The 16,400-nt window shown below is 59.6% G+C and overlaps 2 protein-coding genes across 6 annotated transcripts in view; both read left to right on the top strand.

Annotated features, from left to right (window-relative positions):
• SETD1A (SET domain containing 1A, histone lysine methyltransferase) overlaps positions 1-9,100 on the top strand; it is a 28,574-nt gene extending 19,474 nt beyond the window's left edge. Inside the window, 7 exon segments of the mRNA XM_030925025.1 lie at positions 3,626-3,981; positions 3,983-4,676; positions 4,981-5,153; positions 5,241-5,351; positions 5,563-5,682; positions 8,071-8,208; positions 8,287-9,100. Of these exon segments, the coding sequence (XP_030780885.1) occupies positions 3,626-3,981; positions 3,983-4,676; positions 4,981-5,153; positions 5,241-5,351; positions 5,563-5,682; positions 8,071-8,208; positions 8,287-8,460 (1,766 nt within the window). The 3' untranslated portion in view covers positions 8,461-9,100.
• Positions 9,101-9,639: 539 nt separating this feature from the next.
• HSD3B7 (hydroxy-delta-5-steroid dehydrogenase, 3 beta- and steroid delta-isomerase 7) lies at positions 9,640-13,613 on the top strand. 5 transcript variants are annotated; one of them, XM_010362240.2, is made up of 7 exons: positions 9,640-9,737; positions 10,006-10,268; positions 10,493-10,648; positions 10,867-10,975; positions 11,049-11,148; positions 11,284-11,446; positions 12,236-13,613. In XM_010362240.2, exons 2-7 carry the CDS (start codon positions 10,103-10,105, stop codon positions 12,649-12,651), a joined length of 1,110 nt encoding a protein of 369 aa, XP_010360542.1. In that variant the 5' UTR covers positions 9,640-9,737; positions 10,006-10,102; the 3' UTR covers positions 12,652-13,613. The 5 variants fall into 5 exon arrangements, with proteins under 5 accessions (XP_010360542.1, XP_010360541.1, XP_030780887.1 ...); XM_010362239.2 differs by having other exon boundaries at positions 10,097-10,268; XM_010362238.2 differs by having other exon boundaries at positions 9,651-9,737; positions 9,928-10,268.
• Positions 13,614-16,400: the final 2,787 nt, after the last annotated feature.

A 16,400-nucleotide genomic window follows, 5' to 3' on the forward strand; every position in this document is an offset into this window, starting at 1 on the left:
TCTGGGCATAGCATGTTGACAATTCATTGAATCCCCACAACCTCCTTTTTTTTTTTTTTTTTTTTTCCTGAGACGGAGCCTCATTGTGTTACCCAGGCAGGAGTGCAGTGATGCAACCTCAGCTCACTGCAACCTCTGCTTCCCGGTTTCATGCAATTCTCCTGCCTCAGCTTCCCAAGCAGTGGGATTACAGGTGCACGCTGCCACGCCTGGCTAATTTTTGTATTTTTAGTTGAGACAGGTCTCACCATGTAGCCCAGGCTGGTCTCAAACTCCTGACCTCAAGTTATCAGCCCACCTTGGCCTCCCAAAGTACTGGGATTATAGGTGTGAGCCACTGCGCTTGCCCCACAACCTCCCTATGATTCCCATTTTGTAGATGAGGGCTTCAAGGCTTAGTGAAGTGCAGGAATAAGCTCAACGTTACCCAGCCAGAGTTGGGGAGAGAGAGCAAGAAGAGAGGGCAGGGTTGAGGGAGGGGTTAGCTTTTCCAAGTAGGTGAGGCTTGGGCGTGTTCCACTGAAGGGAAGCAGGGCCAGGTAGATGCGCCAGGAGAGAGGAATGCTTGCTGGCATGGCCTTCTTGGGGAGACGGAGGAGTAGCCTCCAGATCTGATGCAGGTATACCCTTCAGTGGGGAGGCAGGAAGATGGGGGTATTGTGCCTGAGGCCTCTTTTAACCCTGTGCTGTAGGAGTGTGAGCGGAAGGGTGGCGTAAGAACCTTGGAAAGTGGAGAAATGAGGATGAAAGTTGCTCCAGTCTGGGCGCGGTGGCTCACACATGTAATCCCAGCACTTTGGGAGGCCGAGGCAGGAGAATCTCTTGAGCCCAGAAGTTCGAGACCAGTCTGGCTAAACAACAACAACAAAAAAGAAGCCGGGCCTAGTGGCATGAGCCTGTGGTCCCAGCTCCTGGGAAGCCTGAGTCAGGAGGATTGCTTGAGCCTAGGAGGTTGAGGAGGCTGCAGTAAACAGTGATTGTGCCACTACACTGTAGCCTGGAGACAGAGTGAGCCTCTTGCCTGGGCCTCCCCATGCTGGAAGGCTCTGCCAGAGCTGGGGCCTGGGGATGAGGGGAGAGGAGGCTGCTGGCTGGCTCCACAGGGTAGAGGTGATGGAAGGATGAGGACCTGGGGCTGTGGAAGGTGCTGGGACAGGAGAGGGCAAAGTACCGGCCCTGCGGTCTGGGCAGGGTGGAGGAGGAAGTTAACTTAGGAAGAGGGTGATGTGCTAGAGGGAAACTGAGGAATGGGAAGTTGAAGGTGCAGTGGGGCAGACTGAATGGATACTGGGGAATGTTGGAGAGGATGGGGAATCTTCAAGGGGGAGCCATTCTGGGGGTTGACAAGGCCAGATGTGTGGCTGCTTGAGGGGAGCTGAGGTTGATTGAAGGGGATCACTGGAGATGCAAGAATCCAGGTAAACAGGTGTGATTGTGAAGTCCATGGCTCCGAGCAAGGGGTCCTTAGTGAAGACTCACTGAATTTCTTTTTTTTTTTTTGGAGACAGAGTCTTGCTCTGTCGCCAGGCTGGAGTGCAGTGGCACCATCTCGACTTACTGAATTCTCAGCCTCCCAGGTTCAAGTGATTCTCCTGCCTCAGCCTCCTGAGTAGCTGGGACTAAGGCACATGCCACCATGCGCAGCTAATTTTTGTATTTTTAGTGGAGACAGGATTTCACCATGTTGGTCAGGATGGTCTCGATCTCTTGACCTCGTGATCCACCCACCTTGGCCTTCCAAAGTGCTGGGATTACAGACGTGAGCCCCCTCACCCAGCCAGTTCACTGAGTTTCTAATAACCGGAACCAGTTTCAGTCACCACCGTCTTAGTGATGGCCCTGGGTAGGGGCAGATTATGCAGTAGGAACTGGCTTCTGGGACTCGCCCCATGGACCTGAGCGTGGCAGTAGAGTAGTTCTCAGAGGAAGGTGGTGGGAGTCGTATTGACTGGGCAGGTGCCCCCAAAAGTTGTCTCCTAAATGAAAGGGATGGGCAAGTTTCCTTCGGGACAGTCGCAGAGGGATGTGTGTGTGCAGCAGCTGTGCTGGTGAAGGAGTGTGTTCTCCTTCAAGCGAGGCTTCCCAAGGACATGCAGGCTGAAGCTCGAGGTGGTCCGTTGCTCCAGCGTGGTGGGGAGGAAGGTGAGAGGAGACGTGGGCGAATCTGGGTCCTTGCTAGCTTCCTAGAGTGGGTTGCTGTCACAGGCTGAGACCCCAGCAGGTGTCCAGAGCCTAAGGTGCAGCCAAGGGCCTGGCTCAGGGCGCCAGGGTTGGGAGTGTGGTGGACTCAGGTGAATCGCTGCCTTCTAGGGCTGGGCCTGGTGCTGGGCCCTGTTGGCGCTGAGTGGGGAAGCCAGTTGTGAAGCCAGTGAGTCCTTGGGCTGCAGTTCAGAGCATGAGCTCAACCCACATGGCCTGGGAGCAGAGCTTGTTCTCTGTCATCTGGTAACTGTGACCGCATCTCTGTGCCTCAGTTTCCCTGTCTGTAAGATAGGACCCTCTGCTGGGCGTGGTGGCTCACGCCTGTAATCCCAGCACTTTGGGAGGCCAAGGCGGGCAGAGCAGGAGGTCAAGAGATCGAGAGCATCCTGGCCAACATGATAAAACTCTACTAAAAATACAAAAATTAGCCGAGTGTGGTGGCACATGCCTGTAGTCCAGCTACTTGGGAGGCTGAGGCGGGAGAATCGCTTGAACCTGGGAGGCGGAGGTTGCAGTGAGCCGAAATCGAGCCACTGCACTCCCACCTGGCAACAGGGCGAGACTCCATCTCGGGAAAAAAAAGATAGGAACCTCTTTGAGCTGTTGTGAGGATTACATGAATTACTCTACGTAAGAGGTGTGATTGGTGTTAGGCACAAGATCCATTGGGCTGGCTCAGAGAGCCTCATGCAGGCTTTCCCAGGGATGGCGGCCAAGGGAGGATGCACTCCCCGTCCCGGGGGTGCTGTGGGGAGGCAGCACCCCCAGCTTGGAGCCAATGTGTTCCCTCCCCAGCCACCCGCATCCTGGGATTTCCGCTCCAGCCCCACTTCTCTAGCAGGGCTGTCTCCTGCCCCTCCCCCCAGGGCATGTTCCAGTTCTGTAGGGGATGGGGAGGAAGGCAAGTTTCATAAAATATTTTAATACAGAGATGCTGCTTTTTAGGTTGTATTGTGTTCGCCTCTCTAAACTGAGAATATTGTTTATGGTGGAGGTAATGGATGTTTTAGCTGAAATGTGGCTGACTGGGTCCTTGGCATGGGACATGGCTGGGGCCTGGGCACAGGGCTGTCCTGCCAGTCTGGGTAGGAAAGCAGAGTCCAGGGCGAGTGGTGCCGCCCTTCTCAGCGTGGCTACAGCTTATGTTTTGGTGGTGTCCCCCGTTGGACTGTGGCTCCGGGAGGACATGGAAGGTGTGTGTGTACCCCACACGTGTCACAGTGGGAACGAATGGGTGGGAAACCCCCTCTCATCAAGGGAGTTCATCTTGTTGGGATGTGGGGCTGACGCCAGGGCGTCTGTGCCCCCCCGAGGTTCCTGGGTGGAAGAGGGGGAGAGCACACGGCCTATGGTCATGGACGGCCAGGGCAGCTGAGCCTGGGTCGCCCTGACCTCCTTTCCTTCCTGTGTGCTTCCTTCCCAGGCCCCACGGAGGAGCTGCCCCCCAGTGTGCCCCCACCTCCCCCAGAACCACCTGCTGGGCCCCCGGCCCCCACCCCATGCCCCGACGAGCGTCCCTCTTCTCCCATCCCCCTCCTGCCCCCACCCAAGAAACGCCGGAAAACTGTCTCCTTCTCTGCCATTGAGGTGGTGCCAGCTCCAGAGCCCCCTCCAGCCACACCGCCGCAGGCCAAGTCTCCCAGCCCAGCCTCCCGCAAGGCCCCCCGGGGCGTGGAGCGGACCATCCGCAACCTGCCCCTGGACCATGCATCTTTGGTCAAGAGTTGGCCGGAGGAGGTGTCCCGAGGAAGCCGGAGCCGGGCTGGAGGCCGAGGTCGCAGCCACAGAGGAAGAGGAGGCTGAGCCAGGGACAGAGGTGGACCTGGCGGTCCTGGCTGACCTGGCCCTGACCCCTGCCCGACGGGGGCTGCCTTCCCTGCCTGCTGTTGACGACTCGGAGGCCCCAGAAACATCGGACGAGGCTGAGCGTCCCGGGCCCCTGCTCAGCCACATCCTCCTGGAGCACAACTACGCCCTGGCCGTCAAGCCCACAGCACCGGCGCTGGCCCCGCGGCCCCCAGAGCCAGTGCCTGCACCCGCCGCCCTCTTCAGTTCCCCAGCCGATGAGGTCCTGGAGGCCCCCGAGGTGGTGGTGGCTGAGGCGGAGGAGCCCAAGCCGCAGCAACTGCAGCAGCAGCGGGAGGAGGGCGAAGAGGAGGAGGAGGAGGAAGAGGGGGAGGAGGAGGAGGAGTCCTCTGACAGCAGCAGCAGCAGTGATGGGGAGGGCGCCCTCCGGAGGCGCAGCCTCCGCTCCCACGCGCGGCGCCGCCGCCCGCCGCCCCCACCCCCGCCACGGCCGCCCCGCGCCTATGAGCCGCGCAGTGAGTTTGAACAGATGACCATCCTGTACGACATTTGGAACTCAGGCCTGGACTCAGAGGACATGAGTTACCTGCGGCTCACGTATGAGCGGCTGCTGCAGCAGACGAGCGGGGCCGACTGGCTCAACGACACCCACTGGGTTCATCACACAAATATCCTGAGCGTGGGCGCTGGGGCCGGCGGCCTTCCCCGGGACGCGTGGGCTTGGGTCCTCCTCCGACCCCTCCTGGCACCTGCATCTGTCCCCGACTCTGCCTCCCCTCTGGCTCCAAGCCATCTTTTTCTCCGCCTGGTGCCTCTTCTGCCTTCCAAAGCATTTCTGGCAGGAACCATGGGGCTGGGGCTTCCTCCCCTCTCCCTCACCTGAGTATGTTCAGCGGCGTGGGCCCCGCCCTCTCCTTTGGCTGGGACGCGGGTGGCCAGAGAGGAGCCGTTCTCTTCCTTAACTCCCCGCACTCACCAACCTGACCACCCCGAAACGCAAGCGGCGGCCCCAGGATGGGCCCCGGGAGCACCAGACAGGCTCGGCCCGTAGCGAAGGCTACTACCCCATCAGCAAGAAGGAGAAGGACAAGTACCTGGATGTGTGCCCAGTCTCAGCCCGGCAGCTGGAGGGCGTGGACACTCAGGTGGGCCCGACCCCGACCCCGCCGCCGTGTGCTCCTCCCGCCACTCACTTCTCTGCCCTGCTCACCTCCCTGCCCTGCATCTCACAGGGGACAAACCGCGTGCTATCCGAGCGCCGGTCCGAGCAAAGGCGGCTGCTGAGCGCCATCGGTACCTCCGCCATCATGGACAGTGACCTGCTGAAACTCAACCAGCTCAAGGTGAGACCCGGCTGCGGGAGGGCCTGGGTGGGGTAGAGTGGGGCAGGAAGGGGCAGAGGCCAGGGGACCACCCAGCAGGCTCCTGTGGCTCCCTCAGGTGGAGATGGGGGGTAAGCGGCCAGAATGCTCTCTGCCCAGGAAGTCTGTGGGAAGAGCGAGGGTCTGGGGTGTGGCAGGCGTCTGGCAGTTGAGTCTCCCTTCTGACCCCCAGTTCCGGAAGAAGAAGCTCCGATTTGGCCGGAGCCGGATCCACGAGTGGGGTCTGTTTGCCATGGAACCCATTGCTGCTGACGAGATGGTCATTGAATATGTGGGTCAGAACATCCGTCAGGTGAGATTGCACTCCCAGCCCCGCCCCAGCTTCTGATGCAACAAGACAGCTTGGGGGCTCACACACATGCCGTTTGTCCTGGTTAAAGCCTCGCACACCCCCTAGCCCCGGTACCTAGCCAGTGAGACCAGCCTCCCTCCAGTGTGGTCACCAGCAGGTGTCAGTGGTCCAGCAGGAGGCACGGCTGATGGCACTGCTCCCTTTTTTTTTTTTTTTTTTGAGACATAGTCTCTCTGTTGCCAGGCTGGAGTGCAGTGGCGCGATCTTGGCTCACTGCAACCTCTGCCTCCTGGGTTCAAGCAATTCTCCTGCCTCAGCCTGCTGAGTAGCTGGGACTACAGGCGTGTACCATGTGCAGCTAATTTTTGTATTTTTAGTAGAAACGGGATTTCACCATGTTGGCCAGGATGGTCTTGATTTTCTGACCTAGTGATCTGCCTGCCTCGGCCTTTCAAAGTGCTGGGATTACAGGTGTGAGCCATCGTGTCCGTCCAAGCGCTGCTCCCTTTCAAAGAGCCTGGGAAGCAGGAGGCTCAGGCACTGAACAAGTATCCACACAAAAGGATGGTGTCCCAGCCTGAGCAATATTGCCAGACCCCGTTTCTGCAAAAAATACAAAAGCTAGCCAGGCGTGGCGGTGCATGTTTGTGGTCCCAGCTACCCAGGAAGCTGAGGTGTGAGGATCACTTGAGACCACAAGGTGGAGGCTGCCGTGAGCCAGGACTGCACCACTGCACTCTAGCCTGGGCAACAGGGCGAGACCTTGTCTCTAGAAAAAACAAAAGCCAAAAGGATGGCATTTGGTATTCACAGGATCTGGGGAGTTGTGCCATGGGAACACACACCTGGGGGGCCTAAGACCTCCTAGAGACCATGGTGCATGAGCAAAGCTGAAAGGAGCTCGCAGGTCCAGGCGAGTGGCATTGTGTGTGTGCTTGGTTGCGGGACACCACGTGCACAGGCCTGGAGGCAGGGTTGTCTTGTGAGAGTATGGAGGTCAGCTTGGCTTATTAGAAACCAGGGCCATGGCCGGGGTCGATGGCTCACGCCTGTAATCCCAACACTTTGGGAGGCCGAGGCAGGTGGATCGCCTGAGGTCAGGAGTGTGAGACCAGCCTGGCCAACATGGTAAAACCCCATCTCTACTAAAAATACAAAAATTAGCTGGGCGTGGTGGTGGGCGCCTGTAATCCCAGCTACTAGGAAGCCTGAGGCAGGAGAATTGCTTGGATATGGGAGACAGGTTGCAGGGAGCCAAGATCTTGCCATTGTACTCCAGCCGGGGTGACAAAGCAAAACTCCGTCTCAAGAAAAAAAAAGAAACCGGGCCAGTGGCAGCGACATGCAGCTGGAGGCTGGAGGGGACAGGGAGCCCAGACTGCACGGGCTTGGGAGCCTGTGAATCCACTTGGGCCTGTGGCAAGAGAGGAGGAAAGTCCCGGAGCCTTCCGCAGGAGAGGGCCCCGTGGCTAGTGAGCTCCCTGTCTAGGCTGACACCAGTGTCCAGGCAAAGGCAAGGGTGGCCCGACCCAAGCAGTGGCAGCAGAGGTGACAGAGAAGGTGCAAGGTGGTTGGCTGAGCTCAGCAGTGAGAGGGTGAGGGGGATAGGAGGCCCTCGGTGCTGCTGTTAGCCACTGGGAGTATGGTGGGATGGCCAGTGAGCTGGGAGTGAGGAGGAAGAACAGATATGTGGTCAAGATGAGCTCCAGTCTGGACATGTGGGGTTGCAATGCCCCAGGGACATCTAGGGGACGACGCCCAGCAGCTCCACCGAGGTGGCTTTTGGCTGGAAATGGAAGTTTGGGAGGAGTCCCCACCACATAGCTGGCGGCTGAGGCTCTGGAAGGGAGTGAGGTCACCCGAGGAGGGCACGCAGAGGCTCCTCACTGTCTTCTGGGAAGTAAGGGTTGCTCCTCACAGGGGTGCGGGGCCTAACATGGGCGGCCTGCTATTTGCATTGGCTGGTGGCAGCCAGCAGGTGCCTGTTTTGGAGAGAGGTCCAGGGAGGAGAGATGAGCAGGGTGCCATTGGTGACATGGCCACTGTCATTTCAGGAGCTGCCCCAGCCCCAGACTTGCCCCAGCAGTCCGGGGACCCCACTGTGATCAGGCAGATTCTGGAAGGAGCCAGTGGCTCTGCTTCCTGATGCAGATTTCCCTGGAGTCCCCTGCGGGTGACTTAGAATGGCCACCAGAGGCTTAGTATGCTGCCCCAAAGAGGGAGGGCTCCTGGAAGCAGTCAGGAGAGTCAGTGCCGGGTTAGCGGGAGCCGGAGGCAGAGCTGCAGCTCCAGGCCTGGTGGGCATGGACCTGGGGTGCTGGCTGGCAGGTGTGCTCAGGGACAGGAAGTTGGGGGCTCTTCCCTAACCATCGCATCTCACCCTGGCAGATGGTGGCCGACATGCGGGAGAAGCGCTATGTGCAAGAGGGCATTGGCAGCAGTTACCTGTTCCGGGTGGACCATGACACCATCATTGATGCCACCAAGTGTGGCAACCTGGCCAGGTTCATCAACCACTGCTGCACGGTGCGTCAGGGGCTGGCCGGGGCAGGAGTTCGGGGGTTGGTGGGGGTGGCCACGGCTCACATGCCCTTCCCTCCGCAGCCCAATTGCTATGCCAAGGTCATCACCATCGAGTCCCAGAAGAAGATTGTGATCTACTCCAAGCAGCCTATCGGCGTGGACGAGGAGATCACCTATGACTACAAGTTCCCACTGGAAGACAACAAGATCCCGTGTCTGTGCGGCACGGAGAGCTGCCGGGGCTCCCTAAACTGAGGTGGGGCAGGACGGGTGCCCACACCCCTATTTATTCCCCCTGGTGCCCTGAGCTCCCAACACCCCCCAGCCTTAGTGGGCTCAGCAGGGCCCACATGCCCCCATCTCCAAGCGTGGGGTTGGGGGGCCCCAAGCCCAGTGAGGGAGCCTCAGTCCCTGGAGGCAGCTTCTGCCTCTCCTGTTGCCCCTGCCCACCACCCCCTGATTGTTTTTCTTTGCGGAGAAGAAGCTGTAAATGTTTTGTAGCAGCCAGCAGCTGTTTCCTGTGGAAACCTGGGGTGCCGGCCTGTACAGATTCTGTCCTGGGGGCTGCACAGTCCTCTCGCTTTGTGTTAATGGGGACTTCCCCTTATGCCCTGCGTGTACCCCTCCCCAGTTTAGGGGTCTCTGGGGCAGTGGCCATGTTCTCCCCCTGGGGGGGCTCTGCACCCCCAGTCCTGGGGACTCCGTGCCTGGAACCCTGCCTCATCTGTTCCTGCCAGACCCTGAGGGTCGCCCTCCCACCCTGGTGTCACGCCCCGGCTCAGCCAGGCCAGGATGGCGGGGTGGGCCCCTTCTGCCGGGCTGGACTGTACATATGTTAATAGCGCAAACCTGACGCCACATTTTTATAATTGTGATTAAACTTTATTGTACAAAAGTGCTTGGTCGGTGTATTTGGGCAGGAGCGAGGGGTTGGGGTGGAGGGCACGGAGGATTGGGCAAGATGAAGAGAGGGAAAAGTGAGTACCTGAAGTGTGGGGCTGGTAAAGGGGCCTTCAGGCAACAACCCAGACCTGCAGAGGCCCCGAGACTGGTTTGGACCCCTAGACAGGCTGCGGCAGCCGCAGCCGCACCCACACCAGGAATCTCCCACCAGTGCCCGCCAGGGCGGTGCCAAGGTCAGGCCTCCCCTTCCCAGAACCACAGCTGCAGCTGGGCCTCTGGCCTCCTGGGAAGCCCAGCAGGAGGGAAGGCCTGAGGTCACACTGTGGGATGAGGTCACCCGCTGGCTCCACCAACAGCCCCGGACCCCTTAGCCCACTCAGCAAGTTCCAGCTTCATCCCCCCAAGTTCTCTGCTGGACCCGGGTGCCAGTGGAGCACCGAGCGGCCGCCAGGGGGCGCCTTAGGGCAAGAGTGCTGGGGGTTGTGGCTGGGCGGGTCTCTGTTCCTGGAATGGGGCAGGAGGGAGAAGGAGGAGCCAGCGGAAGGGGACGGTGTGTGGGTTGGCCAGCCCTGGACGAAAGAAGAGGGCCCCTCCAGGCCAGTCTGGGCACCCTGGGACAGCGGCTGCAGGTAGGCAGAGGCGCTGCCAGTGCCCACCCAGGTGGCCTTTCCCTCCATCCGGCCCTTCCCGCCTTCCTATAACCTTCCCTCCACCTCTCTCGACTCCTGGCCTCCCCACCCTTTTACTGCCCTTAGACCTCTCTCCCCAAACCCTGACCCCTTCCTGTACCCCAAGCCCGTCCCTCTCTCCATAACTCAGCCATCAGCAGGGGCAGATGGCTGGTGGCCTGGTTGCTGCAGCTCCCAGGATCAGCTCTGCCCTCCCCCCAAACGCCAGCCTCGTCAGTGCTCCAGGGCACCTCCAGCAGTAACAGGTGGTTGCGGCAGGTGGCAGCCAGTCCCTGGGTGAGCCAAGGTCTCTTCCCCAGCCGGGCATGGCCGACTCTGCACAGGCCCAGAAGCTGGTGTACCTGGTCACAGGGGGCTGCGGCTTTCTGGGAGAGCACGTGGTGCGAATGCTGCTGCAGCGGGAGCCCCGACTCGGGGAGCTGCGGGTCTTTGACCGACACCTGGGTCCCTGGCTGGAGGAGCTGAAGACAGGTTCGTGTTGGGGGAGCTTGTGGCGGAGAGGGTGTGGATGCTTCCCCATCCCTTCCAAAGCTGGGATCCCCACCCCTGCAGTGGAACAGATGATGCTGGTTTCTGTCCACATGGATGGGACGAGTGAGTCACATTGGGAACGTGACTCCAGGGTGGAAGATGAACCCAGTTTCTGGCCTCTGGCCCCAGCTCTGACATGGCCTGTGTCCTCCAACCCCGGCCAGGGCCTGTGAGGGTGACTGCCATCCAGGGGGACGTGACCGAGGCCCATGAGGTGGCAGCAGCTGTGGCCGGAGCCCATGTGGTCATCCACACGGCTGGGCTGGTAGACGTGTTTGGCAGGGCCAGTCCTGAGACCATCCATGAGGTCAACGTGCAGGGTGAGGAGCCCTGGATACTCCTGGCCATCTTGCTTGTTTGTTCCCTACTCTGTCTTTGGCCTTGACCTGCTGTGACTCCCCTGGGACAAGCTGTCCTGTTGACAGCCCTGCCCCCACCTCCCCTGACCTGTTGTGGTTTTTCCTGGACCTGGGATGGGGAGGAGGAAGATGCAGAGAGGGAGGAAGCTGCAGCCTGGGTACACCCCCTCCTCTGCCAGGCACCCGGAACGTGATCGAAGCTTGTGTGCAGACTGGAACACAGTTCCTGGTCTACACCAGCAGCATGGAAGTCGTGGGGCCTAACACCAAAGGTCACCCCTTCTACAGGTGAGTGGCAGCCCCTCCTGTCCTCTAGGAGCCCATTTCCCTCAGCATTGAGTCTTCCTTCTCCTCCCGCCAGGGGCAACGAAGACACCCTGTACGAAGCAGTGCACAGGCACCCCTATCCCTGCAGCAAGGCCCTGGCTGAGCGGCTAGTCCTAGAGGCCAATGGAAGGGAGGTGAGCCCAGAAATAGGAGGCGCAGAGATGGGGCTCCTGCCCTGTACACCCCCTTACCCCGCCAGCCCAAGGAGGCTGGGGCTGAGAGCGAGCTGTCAGGTCTCAGGTCTCAGCCGTGCCTGCCTTTGCCACCAGGTCCATGGGGGGCTGCCCCTGGTGACGTGTGCCCTTCGTCCCACGGGCATCTACGGTGAAGGCCACCAGATCATGAGGGACTTCTACCGCCAGGGTCTGCGCCTGGGAGGTTGGCTCTTCCGGGCCATCCCGGCCTCTGTGGAGCATGGCCGGGTCTACGTGGGTGAGGACTGGGCTAGGCAGGGGGAGGCTGAGAATATGACAGGAGGACTTGCTCTAGAAGGGGCCGGAACCCACATGACCCTGGGAGAGAAGTGTGGACTCTGACTAGAAAAATGTGGTCTATACATGGGCCAAGGTAGACTGTGATTATGTGGGGAAAGCCTGTGATTATGTGTCTACACAGCCTGCAGAGAATACAGGATCCATGCCAAGTTGGGACATTAAAAAGTGTATCATAGGCTACAAAGATTGCAGCTGTGAGAGCAGCCATTCCCCAGGAGAGGAGAGGAGAGGAGAGGGACAGTGTCTACACAGCACTAAAAGGGCTGGGTTCAGTGGCTCACACCTATAATCCCAGCACTTTGGGAGGCTGAGGCGGGAGGACAGCCTGAGCCCAAGAGTTGGAGGCTGCAGTGAGCTATGACCACACCAACTGGACTCCAGCCTGGGCAACAGAGAAAGACCCTATCTCTAAAACTAATAAAGGGAGTAGCATCTACACAGGGAATAATGTCACCTGCCATTCCATCCTGCAGTCCCCAAACCCCTCAGGGCCCACCCCACAAGTCCTGGCTTCTCCATCCTCTCGCCAGGTTCTTTGCAGATGCAGGCGGGCCTAGGAGAGCAAATGACTACCAGGGCGAGGGAAAAGGCAGCCTTTCCCAGGCTGCTGTGGGGATGTGGGTGGCAACTATCTGGACCCAAAGAGGGGGTGGCCCAGGAAAGCAGCCTTGATGTGGTGTCACAAGGGCGCTCAGGGGTGTGTCTGCCTCTCTTCTGCCACCGGCAGGCAATGTGGCCTGGATGCATGTGCTGGCAGCCCGGGAACTGGAGCGGCGGGCAGCCCTGATGGGCGGCCAAGTGTACTTCTGCTACGACGGATCGCCCTACAAGAGCTACGAGGACTTCAACATGGAATTCCTGGGCCCCTGTGGACTGCAGCTGGTGGGTGCCCGCCCACTGCTGCCCTACTGGGTGCTGGTGTTCCTCGCTGCCCTCAATGCCCTGCTGCAGTGGCTGCTGCGGCCGCTGGTGCTCTACGCGCCCCTGCTGAACCCCTACACGCTGGCCGTGGCCAGCACCACCTTCACTGTCAGCACCGACAAGGCTCAGCGCCATTTTGGCTATGAGCCCCTGTTCTCGTGGGAGGATAGCCGAACCCGCACCATTCTCTGGGTACAGGCCGCTGGGAGTTCAGCCCAGTGATGGCGGGGCTGGGGCCTGGAGGCCCATCACGGCACATCCACCCAGGTCCTGAGCCCTCACACCCTGGACGGGAAGGGACGGCTGCATTCCAGAGCAGGAGGTAGGGTTCTGGGGCCAGAATGGCTGTCCTAGAGCCCTCCACATTTTTTTTTTGAGACAGGGTCTTGCGCTGCCACCCAGACTGGAGTGCAGTGGCGTGATCATAACTCACTGCACCCTCAACCTCCTGGGTTCAAGTGATCCTCCTGCCTCAGCCTCCTGAATAGCTGGGACCACAGGTGCACACCACCACACCTGGCTTTTTTTTTTTGGTAGAGACAGGGTCTCACTATATTGTCCAGGCTGGTCTTGAACTCCTAGGCTCAAGTGATCTTTCCACCTGGGCCTCCCAAAGCGCTGGAACTACAGGTGTGAGCCACCGTGCCCGGCCCAAGCCCTCCACATTATCAATCCAGGAGCCTTGAGTCTGTGTTTTATCCTGACGCCTCCAAGTCCTAGGGCTGTCAGGATACAAGGGCAGGGTTTGGGGACAGAGTGTCCTTCCTCTGTCCTCTCACCCCAGTCCTGATGGCCGCTTGGTGAGGGTCCGGTGCCCTGGTGACCTGCCTGGGCTCTCTTCTGGCTTTCTGAGCAGGAAACGAGCAGAGGCTCCACAGGCTCACACTACTGTCCTGACATCCACGCGTGACCTTCAGGCCTTAGCGCAGAGTGCAGAGGCGGATCTGGTTCCTCCAGCCACCTCAGTCCCTCTTTGGGAGGTGATGTTCCCATTGTTTTTCAAAGGCCTCACCTTCAACCGTCTGTTTTAGAATTCCCCTCCGGAGGGCTGCGGCCTCCCTGCGCTTTCACTTCCCACCTCCCTACCCAAGTTCCTTCCCCACACGCTGCCAGCCCCAGGCCTGGGGATGTCCCAGATGCTGTACCTGGCTGAGCCCAGATTAAAAGCCTCATCCACAACTGTGTCCGTCTGTCTGTCTAGCTCTCCCTCCCACCTCCCGCACCCCGTGTCCGTCTCCCCACGGCGCCCATCCCACGTGGGGACAGAAGGAAGTGAGCACACAGCACGCCCGCTGTTGGATTGGTTGCTATTTCTCCCGTCCCACAGGGCCCGACCTGGCCCGGGGTGGGGTGGGGGGCTCTGGGGACAGGACATGCAGGGCGGAAGGGGGGGCGGGGGCAGGATTTTCCTGTGTTTTATCCATTTGCAAGTTGGTCACCAATAGAGAGAAATGGGACTCTGAGGGCTAACAGGAGAGGGCGGCCTGGCTCTGGGCCCCAGCCAGGCCCCAGGAGTCCTGTCCCCTCTGGGGAGGGGAGGGAGAGAGCTCTAGAAACCAACGGAGAAACAGAGAAGGGGGCAGGGATTCATGTCAGCAAACACAGCTACATCACGTGACACGCCAGCAACACAGAAACACACGCCAACGCACACGGCTGCACAGCGGGCAGGGGTGGTTAGGGGAAAGGGAGCCGGGGGCCACCCATCTTGTCCTCTGCGGGGCAGGCTGGGGGGCAGGGTGAATGCATAGAACACGTCATATGTACACGCTCAGGGCGTGGCAAGAGCGTGCGACCCACGGGCACATGGGATGGACACGCAGTGTGCTTCATGAAGGACGGGAACAGGGAGGAGGGGGAGGAGGAGCACTGAGCCCTGGCCAGGCCCGGGACCACCCACAGGGCACACGTGGGGCACACGTGGGCTCGATGGTTGTAGGCGCCTGGGCAGCCGGCACACATTTGTCCGAGAACATGCAAAAGACACCAGCCCCCAGACAACACACCAGGACGCACAGACAGCAGCCGACAAGCAGACACATCATAGGATGCGGGGAACGCGTAGAAGGTCAGGGTATAGCAGACCCTTGGAGATCCCCAGTCCACCTGAGGCCCAGAGAGGGGCAGCTGTGGGCGCAATGCCACTCCAGGCGGTGGGAGCGGTGCCCCAGCCATGCTGCAACCCTTCTCCTGTGGCCCCAAGGCCGTGGGACTTCCAGAAACACCTGGGCTGAATGGGGGTCCTGTCCAGCCAGGCAGAAGAGGGGACTGGGGGCTGGGGGCTGCTCTGGCATCTCCCAGGCAGCCCGAGATGGGAACAGGAAGGCTGTGGCCAGACTTGGGGCAGACTTCCTGTCCTGCAGAGGGTGGTTCTGGGAAGGGACAGGCAGGCCCCCAGCTCAGGACAGCCCACCTGGGGTTACGCACATGGCCATACTGACACGCACACAGGACAGGGGAGAGCTCGGCTGTCTGAGCTGGGGTAGAGGCGGAGGAGTACTGTGTTCTGGGAGGTCACATCTATATGGCCACACGCACACACAATGCACATGCACACACAATGCATACGCACACACAATGTACACACACACACAATGCACACACACACAATGCACACACACACAATGTACACACACACAATGTATACACACACAAATGTACACACAAGTACACTTCACATGACCTGGGACCCCGGGGTCCACACATACACACAGAGTCCCTCGCCTGTGCACACATAAGCCCCATGCCAGGGCATAGCACATTTGTGTACTTGTGTGTTCACCTTTCATGCTCCTGGGCCAAAGCGGGGGCCTCTAAGACTGTCCTTTCTCCCACGCACCACCTACCTGCCACCAAACCCACAAACTGTGCCTGTGCTGGCAACACAACAGGGGAGGTGCTAGCCCCTTCCTCGCACCAGAAACCCAGGCCTGTGTACCCCTCAGCCGCACCCTGGTGTGGGGAGCAGCCTGAGGGTTCAGCAGAAGTGTCAGGGATGGGTCTCGGGACCCAGCCCACCCTGAGTGGCCACTGCCACACTGGCCACTCCAGTACGTCTGAAATAAACAGTTCCCCAAACCCGAGTTCCCTGAGGCAGAGCCCAGAGCATCCGACGGGGCAGTGGGGGGGACACAGTCCTCTCTCAGGTCCAAGGCGGGTGTGTGAAGAAGGGGTCGTGTCCTGATCTTTGATCTGTGCAGGGAAGTCCTTGGCATTTTGCCTCATCAGTAACATTCCTACAAGTAGCCCTTTCCTTCCAGGAGGCATTCGTGTGATCCCTGCACCCATGCCAGCATGCATGGTTTGTGCCTGGTGTGGCCCCTGCCTGGGGTCACCTCAGCCTTGCCATGTGTGAGCACACTGAGGGGTACCAGCTTCCAGGGGCTTGGGGCTATACTGGGCAGAGACATGGAGGAAGATGAGGATCTGGGTGTGAGCGTGCAGAGCCCTGAGGCCAGGCAGGCAGGAAGCTCTGGCTGCACAATGATGTAGCCACGTGTGTGGCCACACCGGCACTGGGCAGCGCCTCTGGGGAGAGGGGCGGGGCAAGGACAACTGGAGAGACAAACCCAGATGGGGCCACATCCTTAGAAGTGTGTGGATATGCACATGTGTGTCTGTGTGTGTAATATGCAGGGCAGAAACACAACATGTAGGCCAGGCGTGGTGGCTTAGGCCTGTAATGCCAGCACTTAGGGAGGCCAAGGCGGGAGGATCACCTGAGGTCAGGAGTTCGAGATCAACCTGGCCAACATGTCAAAACCTCATCTCTACTAAAATACAAAAATTAGCCGGGTGTGATGGCAGGTCCCTGTAATCCCAGCTACTTGGGAGGCTGAGACATGAGAATCGCTTGAGTAAGGGAGGCACAGGTTGCAGTGAGCTGAGATCGCGCCACTGCACTCCAGCCTGGGCTACAGAGCAAGACTCCATCTCAAAAAAAAAAAAAAACAGAAAAACAAAAATAAAAA

The sequence above is a fragment of the Rhinopithecus roxellana genome, chromosome 20, assembly GCF_007565055.1.
Source record: "Rhinopithecus roxellana isolate Shanxi Qingling chromosome 20, ASM756505v1, whole genome shotgun sequence".
Classification (NCBI taxonomy): domain Eukaryota; kingdom Metazoa; phylum Chordata; class Mammalia; order Primates; family Cercopithecidae; genus Rhinopithecus; species Rhinopithecus roxellana.